Source organism: Corvus brachyrhynchos, unplaced genomic scaffold (assembly GCF_000691975.1).
Source record: "Corvus brachyrhynchos isolate BGI_N302 unplaced genomic scaffold, ASM69197v1 scaffold597, whole genome shotgun sequence".
NCBI classification, from domain to species: Eukaryota; Metazoa; Chordata; class Aves; order Passeriformes; family Corvidae; genus Corvus; species Corvus brachyrhynchos.
The window spans coordinates 364,702-377,119 of record NW_008239000.1 but is presented as its reverse complement, the minus strand read 5'-3'; the positions used below and the strand labels follow the sequence as shown (position 1 = coordinate 377,119).

Genomic DNA, 12,418 nt, shown 5'->3' with positions numbered 1-12,418 from the left:
ATTTTCAGGAATTGCCTGGAACAATGTTTTTTCCAGGAAAAACGTATTAAAGGGATTGCAGAACACGCTAATACTCTGTCAATGTCAAGTCCAGCGTCCTGACAAATGATTTCATCTCACAAGGGTTTTAGTTTTTTCCCCAGTTCTGCAGAAGATGTTTACATGCTTTTGCCTCTTCCTGCTGCAGTAGCGATGCAGAGCCCACGTTAATAAGTCAATGTGTTTAATATGTGAAGACTTTGTCATTATTTTATATTTAACTTATTTTAAAATCTATTTCAAATTCTCGGGCTCATTTACTTTCTGCTGTGTACTGAAGATTCTTCTGCAGTCTAACTGTAAACTTATTTTTCCAGATCCAAGTATTTTAGAACATGTTCAACAGGAGAACACTTCACTATAGAGGTGAGTGCTTACATTTTTAGCAATTTAAGGAAAAGTGGGAAAAGCTGAATCCTAGCAAGGCCTTTAACACTTTTTGCAGTTTATGAACACTGAAACATTCTGGGATATTCCAGCCCAAATTGTTGCTGCACTGGGTGGAAAGAGAGTGGTTCTTACTGCACCTCAAAAGTTGATGTACCATTTGGAAAGAAGAGGAGTATCTGTGGTGTTCTGATGCTCATCAACAGAGCATTCCACAGGCTGCTTGTTCCATCTCCTCTCTGCTGTCTTGGGATTTTGCTGCTTGTGTAAGTGCAGAGTATTCAGTTCTTGATTGCAGCATCACAAATCAGGTTGTACAAAAAGACTCTGATGGGGTTACCTTACAGTTTGTTGCATTTGTAGTCGACTTTGTTCACTACAGAGGTCCCTTCCCAGCCTCCAGATATAAGCCCTTTTTGCCAAGGGTAGTGTAAGGTTGACCAGGAATAACCTGGTTTCCTTTCCCTGAGTGCTCCTGTGCTCTGGAAGTCCTAGACCAGCCAGATTGCCCCCATTACTGAGGATAACATGAATTATTGTAATTAATGCTTTGGCTGTGGAGAAAGGGCTTAGATGTGTACGGTGGGGGAAATCTCTTTTGGTGCGGAACTTCCCGTTTTGAGAGAGTGTTCCTGCCACAGAAATATGACAGGGAAAAGGAGGTGTTGTTCTCCTCCCAAACTCTTAGGTCAGTGAGGAGTCTTGCTGTAGGTACTGACCTCTGTGTCTGTGTCTGATGGATGGACTAGATTTGAGATTACTATACTGAAAACAATACAGAGAATTTCTATTTGCCTTTTTCTTTTTTTTTTTTTTTTAATGGGACAGTTGAACTTCTGCTGGACGAGTTTGTGCAGCTCAGAATGCTTGTTTTTTAATTTGGACTCTTCTCCTTTTAGGAAAATGTAATGTTTAAGACAAGAAACACTGGTAAGAAGATAGGCCCAACTCTAAAAATGAAATTCCTCTGAAAGTAGGGGCTTTCATAAATACTGGTATAGTCCCGCTGTTAGAATTGGAGTAGTGTTTTTACAAGACACATAAAATACACAATCATATTTGCTGCATGCCTTTAGTGACTTGTTACAATGAATTGTAAAAATGATTTATTTCTTTTTCTCTGCAGTTTGAGAACCTGGTGGAAAGTGATGAGGTGAGTACCAGGGGCACTGTGTGAAACCTGCTCGTACAATCTGTAAAAATGTTTCCAAGATCTGAATCTTCCTCCTACTTTAAGCTGAGTTGTAGACTTAAATCACGGGGTTTTATTTACTTTCAGTTTTCTTTGTACTAGGAATATGAATTTTGGACTTTGGATAAAGATCTAAGAGAAGAGATTGGTTTTGGGGAGTATGGGAAATAACCCATTAAGGAAGGGGGCACTGTGGACTTTGGGAAGAAAGAAGAGAAGAGGTGGGGGGAAAAACTGTGTTTGGGAAGACTTAAAGGAGAATTTGCTCCTGGTATAACTCTTGCATAAGACTCAGCAAGTGCCCTCAGTCTGAGAACATAAATGGACCTGGGTTGCTTTGCTAAGGAAAGTTTTGGAAGTGCTCTGTCTACAAAAATCAGACTTTTCTTTTTTATTTATTTTAACAGGGGGAAAGCCCAGGAAGCAGTCACAGGTAAGACTCTGAGACTGAGGACCTCTCCTTCCCTCTGCTCCACCACTGTGAATATTAAACAAAATGAAGTAAGGGGAAAAACAAGGGACAAAAACAACTAAGGAAGAAAAAGTGAGATTTAGACTGCAGTGATGGTAATGGTTCTATTCCAGTAGTTCTGTTAGCAAAGATGGTTTTGAAAATACAATTTCTATAAAGATATAAATAATTTATGTCGTGAGAGTAAGGAGAGACAGCATTGTCCGGAGTGAACTGGAACTTCCAGGAGGAACAGGCCACAAGCACAGCCTGCTGGATCTTCGTTAAAGGAGCGGCCAGGAAAAACCACATGGATATGTTCAAGTGCAAATGAGGGTTGTCATGCATGAATAATAGATGGAGCTTTTCTGTGTTTCTCCCGTGCTCCCAGACCTCTGACTGAAGAAGAAATTGCAGACCTGAAAGACAGACACTACGACTCCATTGCTGAAAAGCAGAGGGTCGTTGATCTGAAGCTTCAGTCAGAGGTAAGTGGTTACAGTGACACTAGGGATAGTTTTTCTTCCAAAAATGTTAGGATCAGCCATGGACACCAAGAGATTCCACTCATATAAACAAAACAATTGGATTCTGTTCATCAGTTAGTATCTTTTAGTCTACAAGATTCCTTCTGCCTCTGAGCTGAAAAATGGAATGAATAGGCTGGGTCTCTGACCAGGATCTCTTAAATTTGACCCTTTCTTTAATGCAAGACCAAATTGGGAATATTCTTGATTCAACTTTTCTGGTGCTCAGTTTTCTCCACAACTTTTCCTAAGGAAAAAAACCACATAATTTGTTGTTCTGTTTTAGTGATGCAGCAGTTAATGGAATATGATGTGGAATGCAATGTAGAACTTGAATGAACTTTAATCAAGTGCCAGTGAATTACGGAACTGAAAATCTTTAAATCTTTCACTGTGCAGTTTATAATAAAATAGAAAAAGCATTACAGCAATTCACTAATAATAAATGTTTATTTAATAGCTACCTAAATTTCTGGGGCTGTTTGGTCGGGGGGAGGGAAGCTGTTAAATTCAGTTAATGCTTTAGCTGTAGTCGATTTTGGTTTATTTTGATTTTCTAGCTGCTTTTCTTTTGTTTTCTTGCACTGACGGCTTTATTGATAGGAAGATAGATAGGTTCTGCTTTTGTTAACCATTACTGTTTTGTTCATATACAGTTAGCCTTACAAGAGGAGAAGTTAAGACTAGAAGAGGAGGCTTTATATGCTGCACAACGTGAAGCAGCCAGGGCAGCAAAGCAGAAAAAGCTCTTGGAGGTGAGGGGAAAAAGACCCCAATATATATGAGAGCCTCTGTCCTGTTCCCATGTATGCAGACTTCCCCAATATCCTTTCCATCTCAGGAAACCTAACGAGGAAATGGCTTTGGCTTGTACAGTAGAGAAAGAAGTGGAAGATCTGAAAGTACAGCTGGTTGGAACAGCTGAAAATCACCATAATTGTTTGAAACAGCTTCTGTCGACGAGTATAGATTTTGAATGAGTTATAATTTTAATCTATAATTAGCCTAACACTCTTCTTATATAATATGTAGAAGTTACTGATCTTAAGTGTAAAATGATGTGGGATGGGTTTTGGGTAAAAAACCCCCTGAAACTAAGCACACGTTGTGACATCATACAGACTTGTAAAATGTACTTTATATATTTGTGCACAGTATTGCTCCTTATCTTTGTGGTTTGTGTTGACCCTGCTTTAGAGTTCTCATCTGATTTTTCTGTCACTAAGTATAGCTCTCATTTCATGTTTCTCTTTCTCTCCCCTTGCCATTTGGTGTGGGAGGGTTAATTCTTTCTGACCTTTTTGCCTTTTTTTCCTTACCACTTTTGGTCTATATAAAGCCAGCAAAAGTAGACTTTTTTTAATGGCATTAACTGGTTTTTGTAGAAGTTCTATGCAAGAAATGCTATTTTTCTTGTCTTGCAGTGTTTCTAATATGCACTTTTTTTGTCAGGACCTAAGATAGAATGGATTATAGAGATTTAGTTTCCTCTTCATGTAAAATTAGTACCACTTATCTCCTGCACGAACACCCTCCTCAAAACTCATAAGGATTATAAGGATTTTAAGGAAGCATTTTTGTCCAGATATGCATCAAGCACTTAGCCCTTCTAGATAAACTGGAAGCTATTTTTGGATGCATCACTCATCTCTCTGCTGTTTGTGGGCACAAATGGGAAAATGGCTTTTTCCTTGGAAGTATGGCCTCCTTTAAAGCTCATTTGGCTTGCTGATGTTGCCCTACTAAATGTCAGGGTCTGTAACAGCGGGGAATTTTAATATATGTGTGTGTCCTGGAACTGGCAGTACTGGATATTGGGATGTGACCTGGCAGAACGAGGAGATAATCTAAATTGGATATTATGTGGGTATAGGAATCCTAAAAGAAAATCATTGCATGTATCAGTAATTGATTTTGACAGATTTGTTGACTGTGTTGTGCCAAATTTCTGTCTCTTTCTCTCTGCATTCTTAAGTCTTTTCCCCTCTAATCACCACAGTGATTAGATTTCTACTTTTTCTGCACTCCCCGTTATTGTTTAAATATCCAAGACGTAAAATGTGCCAAAAAACAAACCCACCATCATCTTGGGAATGAAAAACGCTAGATCCAATGCAGTTACCTCCCCACACCCAAAGCAAAGAGCAATTCTCAGATGAAGCTGAAGTTGACATTAGCAGGGTTATTAATACTTTTGGCCCTGCAAGGCAGCAAAGCTGTTATTAATATAGATGAAGCACTTAGTGCTGATGGAGACAGCCAGAGGAGATGGCAGTACTGCTTTGCACAGGGATGAAAGGATTTGTAGGAAATATTTATCTTTTAAATGGCAGGGTGGCTGTTCTGGGCACGGAGCAAAAGAAATCAAACATCACCCAGGTGTTAGTTGTGCACTGAAAATACTTTAAGGAGACAGGAGACAAGACAGGTGCAGTCACGACTGAGGTGGTGTCCACATGTTTCTAAAAACCGATGGGGTGTTTTTGGGGGTGCATAAAATAGGATTAAGTGTTGAGAGCTCTGTTTTGAGTATTCAGCTTTTTCAACAATTCACTTCTCTTGATAGCAACGTAGGCAGCACAGGATAACGCAGAGAGCACACGCTGTTAATAATGGAGAGTTCCAGAGGTAAGAGACCAAATTCTACTCATGCTGATCGAGAGCCTTGACTGTTTGTACTCCTGTTCCTCATCTGGAAAGTTAGGGGGTATTTTGGATTCATTCTGGTTATCACTGGAGTAATTAGACCACTGCATACAATGCTACTTCCAGCCACTAATATGTATTTACACACACGCAAAATCCAGTGGTTTATTTTAAAAAGGTGCTTATATGTAGAATCTCAGCTAATATAAAAATGTTTGTATTGTTCAGAACCCTGTTTGAAAAACCCAATAGAAACACACTATTTAAATGGTTTATAGAGTCTGTTTCTTCATTAATATTCTTAATTATTTTTATTTATTAAATATTTTATGTATTCATAGCTGAAGTCTCTTCATTCCCACCTTCTGTGTTCAGTGGTGGTGGTGGGAAAAAGAAGCTAAAAAAAAAAGTGGAGAAATTTAGAGTGGAATGGTGTTCATGTTTAGAAAAAACTCTTGCATGGAATATAAGAGGGACAGGAGGAATTTTGCTATGGAAGCAGTTAGAATAGGAGCTGTGAAAACTGAGCAGGATCTAGCCAGATTTTAAAAACAAAGGACTGCAGGAGCAGGGTTTGAATACATTACTTTAAAAAAATGAATTGAAAATTAAGGAGATTTTATCTAAAGTGATGAAGAGAGGGGAAGAGTTGTTTTGAGACCAAAGTTAATTAATTTTTTTACTGAAAATACCAATAAAAATTGAGCAGAAACACAGACTGGGAGAGGATGTGATGAATAGGAACAGAAAGGCATTTTGCAGATAATTTTCTAAAGAATTTGGTTCAGCCTGTATGTGCTTTGTAGCACAGAGCTGGGGGGCATGTGCATTAACATGTTTTTGATGGCATCCTTGGAGGTTTGTAAAGCTAAAAAATTGTGCCTCGTTCTTGCAGCTCTGTGGCAGAGGAAGATCTCGATCCTTTCCTAAGGAATACAAAATTCCAGTATGAAGCTTTCCGAAGTAGCAGTAAGCCTGCCTTTCCTTATGCATGTCTTTAAATGTTAAGGGACTCTGAGGAGCACAGAGTGCTGCTTCTTTTTCTAGATTATTTATAGTTTTATATTTACACACACAAATATAAAATGTGTACACGTATATCTGTAATGGAAAGATCTGATTGTTTTTTCATCTGATAGATAAAAGATAGTGGTGAACTTTTCTTGTAAAACCAGACCCTGCACTGAAGATGCAGATGTGTGTTTATAGCTTTTCTTAATCATCCCTTGGCAAAATAATTAGAATCACATTAAAGGTTAGGTTTTTTTCCTAATGAAGTGCAAGAGGGAATTTGGCTGCCTGTACTTAAAAATTGCACTAACAGTTTAGAGGAAAACAATTTTAGAAGCTTTTATCTGTTAAGTTTTGGTGACAGTACGTGATAACCATTAAAGTGGAGGACTGATGGCTGTGTTTCAGGAAGTACTGCGAGTAGATTCCTTTTTTGGGGAGGAAAGGGTTGATTTGGGTTTGGTTTTTTTTACACGTCTTCACACAAGCTCAGCTTACAGCTGATTAAATTCCTTTTTAGTTCTAATTAGGCAATGTCTTAGTGATACTGACTATTAATAAGCTACTGATGACTCTTTGAAATGATGACGTGCCTTTTCCAACATTCCTGAGGTTTAAAGGGCCACAAAGCACGATGAAAGCTTACTTATAAAATTTTACTTTTGCATGTTAAACCTGAAATTCAAATACACTTATGAATTAAAAACACATTATGGGTTTCTTTTAAATAGGACTTTCATCTGATGCCACAGTACTGACGCCCAACACGGAGAGCAGTTGTGACTTGATGACCAAAACCAAATCAGTGAGTGGGAACGACGACAGCACCTCCTTAGATTTAGAGTGGGAAGATGAAGAAGGTATTTATCCTGCATTTCAGCTTCATCCAGAACTTACAACTTAAAGATGTTGACAGTTTAAGCTATGTTTGCTGTAAATTTGTTGTTTTCAAAAGGGAAGGTGATTTAAAACTTATTTCTGATGGAATTTCTGACAAGTTTGTAAGGATTAAACTGTAAATTATTTTTACCGAGAAAATTCCTTATTTTGATAAATGTGGAGATAGCCCTAATAAATGAATTCATTTATTTGGATGCTCCAGTAAATGCCTTTCCCTGCATTTTGTGGAATTGACTTGTAAACTCCTGACAAAAGTAATGGTAAAGAAATGCTGCCCTCTCGTGAGCCAGGAGGAGAAGGAAGAGCTTGTTCTTCCTTTTCAAATGTGGAAGTTAGTCAGGAGTCTGACTTAAGTATTTTGGGAAAAAACCCTTATTACTTTTACTGTAACATTCACTGGGAACTTAGATCTGCATTCCAGGGAGTATCCCAGCTATCCTCATTGCTGCTGTTACAGATATTTTCTGTATTTCCTCATTGTTACCAATATTTTCTCTTTTATTTACTAAATCTGCAAAGCTCTTATAAAATTTGGAGACCTTGACTATTGAAAAGCTCACCAAAAATAAGCAAGGGTTTGTTTCTTTTAGCCAATCCATAGCTGTTTTTTTTTCTTTTCACAAGACAGTTTGCAATTACTGACAAAATCAGTAAAATCTTGGGTGTCTTCGGGCAGTTTTCAGAACCGTATTTTGCCTTATTTTGTGTGGAATTAAATACCCCTTTCCAGACAAACTGAAGACCTTTCCTAGACCACTGAATCCAGTATCTCTCCACATTTTAGCTTTGTTTCTTCTAGCAGAAACATAGAAGTTAGATGAAAACTCACGACGATGTGTTTCTCATAAATGTGTCTTAAAATGCCAGGCATGAACAGGATGATCCCAATGAGGGAGCGCTCCAAGACGGAGGAGGACATCCTCCGGGCAGCGCTGAAATTCAACAGCAGGAAGACAGGGAGCCACCCAGCCTCGGCCTCTGACGATTCCAACGGGCTCGAGTGGGAGAATGACTTTGTCAGCGCCGAGGTGGATGATAACGGCAATTCCGAGTACGCCGGCTTCGTCAATCCCGTGCTGGAGCTGTCGGCCTCGGATGTGAGGCTGTCGGATTGCGACCACCAGGACAGATAGTGACGCTATCTGCACGGCCCCTGCTTGTGACCAAATGCTGGAAAGGGAAATGGAATGTACAAAGCCAATTTGCTCTTTTGTAACCCGCTTCCCTTCTTCTTCTACACGGATCGGCAAGGAATGGGAATGGCTTGCTGTCCGAAGGAATTCAGAACTAAGTGCAATTTTATCAGCTACCTTCTCCACTTTTGTGAAAACTGGGATGATTCTATTGTGTATATTTCTGGATATCTGGATTTAATATAAAATTATCTGCACTAATTGAAGCTTCGTAGCTTGACTTATCTAAGATATTTTAACTCGCCTTTTCTTCTGGATGATGTTTCTATTGATTTTGTTTTAAAATTCATCATTGGCCTAATATTTATCTCAGAAACAGTCTTCTATAATTTATTTAATACTTGAATATAGGAAAAGAATTTTAAAATACTTTTATTTCCAGTCTGTGCTTTTTGACTTGCTCTTCAGCTGTTTAGAGGGTGCAAAAGTAAGAGCTGCAAAACAAATTTGACACATGGTAAATTGCAGATTTTCCCCTGTCTAGCTTAAAGTCTTCCTAGCCTTGTGTTGTCCTTTTTCCATTTACTTTATTTTTTTAGTTACTTTATGCTAAGCACGGTTAACCTCAATGAACATAGTAAAACTCATCAGGTTAGGTGAGATACTGTCTTGTATAATATGCCAGACTTAGTAAGCGTGTGCTAGATAGAAAAACAAAAATCAAATAAAATAGATTCTCTGTGTGTCAATAAAATGGAAATTTTAACCAGTGGAGAACTGGGAGGACCAAAGTCTTGTATTCCCAGCCCCCCTGAACAGACCAACATCTGGTGCTACGTGGTCCTTAAAATTCTTCAGTTGTGGAAAATTTATCAGTCCACTGGACCAGAACAGTTAACGGGAAAGCAACATCCAGTGAGCAAACTGGGGGAGGGATGATGGCTCTGCTGCTGGGGTGGGAAGAACAAGAACCTAAAGAATTTCTGTATCTGCATTTTGAAAAGAAAGAAGAAAAATTCATGTTTTAACTGTGTTTAAGTGCTCTGTCTTTCCTGTGCCTCTAAAGTGGATGGTTAATCCTGCTAATACGGGCTGAAATCCAAGGAGGTGTTCAGTGACTGCACCACTGCTGTCCTGTGCTGTGTGGTCTCCCCCAGTATTCCATATAAATCTTAATTTTTAACAAAAGAGAACCTGCAAAATACTTGCAGATCGCAAGCTTTCCCCAAAGTTTCAAAGTAAAGCCATTCTATTCTGCCACTATTTTGTGTGGCTGTCTCGTTTTTCTGTGGAAAAAAGTACAACGGGGTTTAATTTTATTTTGGAGTAAAAGGAACAAGTTGTGATAAGTGATGAACCTGTGCTGTCATCACCAGAACCGAATTTGTTGGTGAAAGCTGTGTCGCTGGTTCAGATCATCTGAAACTATTCGGAATATTTGGGTTATTACAGTGTGGGTAAGGAACAAAAGTACTGCACACTGGGATTAAATACGTACAAGTAACCTGAGAGAACGGATAAATCCTGTTGGTAACATTCCATCTCTTAATTTCAATTGTAGCTGTGTCACTGAAAATATTTCCATGCCATTATTTATGTTTGCAATACTTGTAATGAGCTTTAAAGATCTGTACACATCAAATGTATATTTTGGGTTTGGCCTCAGCTACTGCTGTGTGACTTCTCCTGGACACTTCTTTGTACAATATATTCCTATGGCAAGGAAGGCAACTTCCTCACCATGTAAATAACATGTTTTTTACCTGCTGAGACTGTCACCTCCCCTGCACTGGTCACTGCTTTTCCTGGCCAGTGAACATGAGGTGACCTTGTCCTGACCATGCCTTGAGGAAGTCAATTAGCTGATAGTCCTGCCCTTAGGATGAACAAGCACTTAGGAAAAAGGAGGCTGACTTCAGCTTTTTCTGTGATGGGCATGTTCTGTAGCCATGGTTAATAATATCATTTGCAGCACTCAGTGCACCACGCCGAGTGACTTTGAAGTGGTGCCCCATATTTGTGGATATTTTGAGAAATCGAGAGATTCTATAAACAGCTCACGTGAAACAATTCAAGAGTACTGTAAAATGCATATCTGTACAAATTGAAAAGTCATTAAAATTTTCAGCAAGTCTTACATTTGGCAGTGTTGCATCTGTTGCTGGGTTTGTGGCAGCCATGTCAGAGCCGAGCTGAATGCCACAGTGTCCATTCTGGAGACCTGCTGCTTTGGAAGGGAAGCTCCAAACAAGCTGCAATAACAGAACACCTGAGGAATTTGGAGCATGGAGCCCTTCTCTTGCTGGAAATGAGAAGCTGTACCCTCACCCTTCAAAGGTAAAATAACTTTCCTTGTGTAAATTAACTTCTGCTGGTCAGATCAATGTCGTGGTAGGAGATGATTCATTTTTTAATGTGTATTTTCGGTGGTTGACTCTTACCTCAGGTAAATACAGGTGTAGAAATGATTGCTGTTTGGAAACCACAGCCTACTTCCAAGAGTGGAAAACATGGCAACAAAGTAATTTTGTCAAGGATGAGATGAATAGACAAATCCTACAATAAGCCTGTGTTTGAGTTTCACTGCCTCTCCCATGGCTTTCTCGCTTGTGGTTGGTTGCCTCAATCTCAGCTGTTCCTCCCCATAGTTATAATTATGGTTTTCTTGGAATGATTAATGCTGAAATGCCTCCTAATGTTTAGGGATGATGAAGTGGACAACTCCTGTGTATGATCTGATTCTTTCCAGTGTGTCTTTCAAGCAAACTAAAATGCTTGACAAAACAGAAAAGCCAAATGCCAGTGAAAAGCTGAGCCCCTGACAAAGAAAAACTTCACTGAAACAACCTGAGAAATACTTAAAAGATAAGGAAATTTAATTAGAGAGCTTTCGGTAGAGGTAGAAAACTTTCTGAAAGTATTTAAGTAAATTCTTACCTTTGAGCAATGGCACTTTTGGAAAGGCCAGAATAGTGCCAGTGACAATCTCTTATCTGGATGATCCTGGAAGTAATTTTATTCTCCAACAATTCTTTTGGATTGCAGCTGTATAATAGAGCAAATCCTTACTAGGCAAGCAAATGCTTTTATTACAAAATTTATGTGGATTTTTATAGACCATGATCATTGATGCTACGTTTGTCTACATCACAAGCAAAAGTAGTTAACTCGCAAAATATTTATATATGTTAATTAAATAAGTAAAAAAGAACCCAACCAAACCTTGCTTTGAAGTTTATAAAAACATAAAAGGACAAAGCGTTTCTAAGTTGCAAAATCTCTGAAGTAACAACCTAGGCTTGCAAATACTGTTTGGAATTTGGTGTCCAAAGCAGAGCACCAAGTATAATATGCAACAAGCCATTGTGTCACCACTTGGCTGGGACCAAAACCGTGCTGTGCACCTTCTGTATTAATAATGCCTGTTAAATACCCCTTCAAGGCACATGGCCATGGTTCTGGGATTGAACCTGCTGCCGTGGATTTGAGTGACCCCCTGTCTTCCACACAGTTCTGGGCATCAGAGAGCCCTTAGGCCTCAGTGAAGGCAGTGGCAGGAATCACTCAGTGAAGGCAGTGGACCGGTGTTCTGGAATGCCTGTGCTGAAAACACCCAAGTAAGAAGACTGATGTGCAGCAGTGAGCACCCAGAAGTCTGGACGGAGGTGAGAGCTGTCTATGTTGGAAGCTGTGCAGGCTACAAAACCTGATCCAGTCTCCTTCTCTCCGCTAGCACAACTCATTTTCATCAATCTCTGTGGGGCTTTTGCCTTGGGAAAGAAAAAAGGAAGGAGAAATGCCATTCTCAGGTACAGGCTGCAAGGATGGCAGGCATGGCAGGCACCTTTCTTGTAAAATCGGTGCTTCAGCCAAGTGTAAATTAATCTCAAAATAATCCATGGACTCCCCTTCTTGAATCTCTGCTAGGATCTGGTAGTCCCCAAAACAGATGATGCACTTCCAGGGAAGGTCGATTTTGTTTAAGTAACCCAGTTCTGTTTGGTTGACAGTCAGTTTTGTTTTCTTGCTCAAGTTCTTTATCTCAAAACAATATTCCGAGGTGTGGAGTTTCCTGAAGAACTGCAGGGCGAACTGGATCCGGGAGACGCGAGTGTCCATCAGGTGGTAGCGG

At 39.4% G+C, this 12,418-nt stretch overlaps 2 protein-coding genes across 3 annotated transcripts in view; one reads left to right on the top strand and one right to left on the bottom strand.

Annotated features, from left to right (window-relative positions):
* Positions 1-342: 342 nt before the first annotated feature.
* On the top strand, positions 343-10,425 carry AP1AR (adaptor related protein complex 1 associated regulatory protein; the record flags this gene model as incomplete). The annotated part of the gene is made up of 9 exons (XM_017738975.1): positions 343-405; positions 1,553-1,579; positions 2,026-2,051; positions 2,461-2,557; positions 3,253-3,351; positions 5,163-5,224; positions 6,138-6,211; positions 6,985-7,113; positions 8,021-10,425. Coding segments are annotated over 9 exons (843 nt in total), but the record flags the coding sequence as incomplete, so codon positions are not given.
* A 930-nt stretch (positions 10,426-11,355) lies between these two features.
* Positions 11,356-12,418, bottom strand: part of TIFA (TRAF interacting protein with forkhead associated domain) — a 3,501-nt gene continuing 2,438 nt past the window's right edge. For both annotated transcript variants that reach the window (XM_017738974.1, XM_017738973.1), the window contains exon 3: positions 11,356-12,418. In XM_017738974.1, the coding sequence (XP_017594463.1) occupies positions 12,016-12,418 (403 nt within the window). In that variant the 3' untranslated portion in view covers positions 11,356-12,015.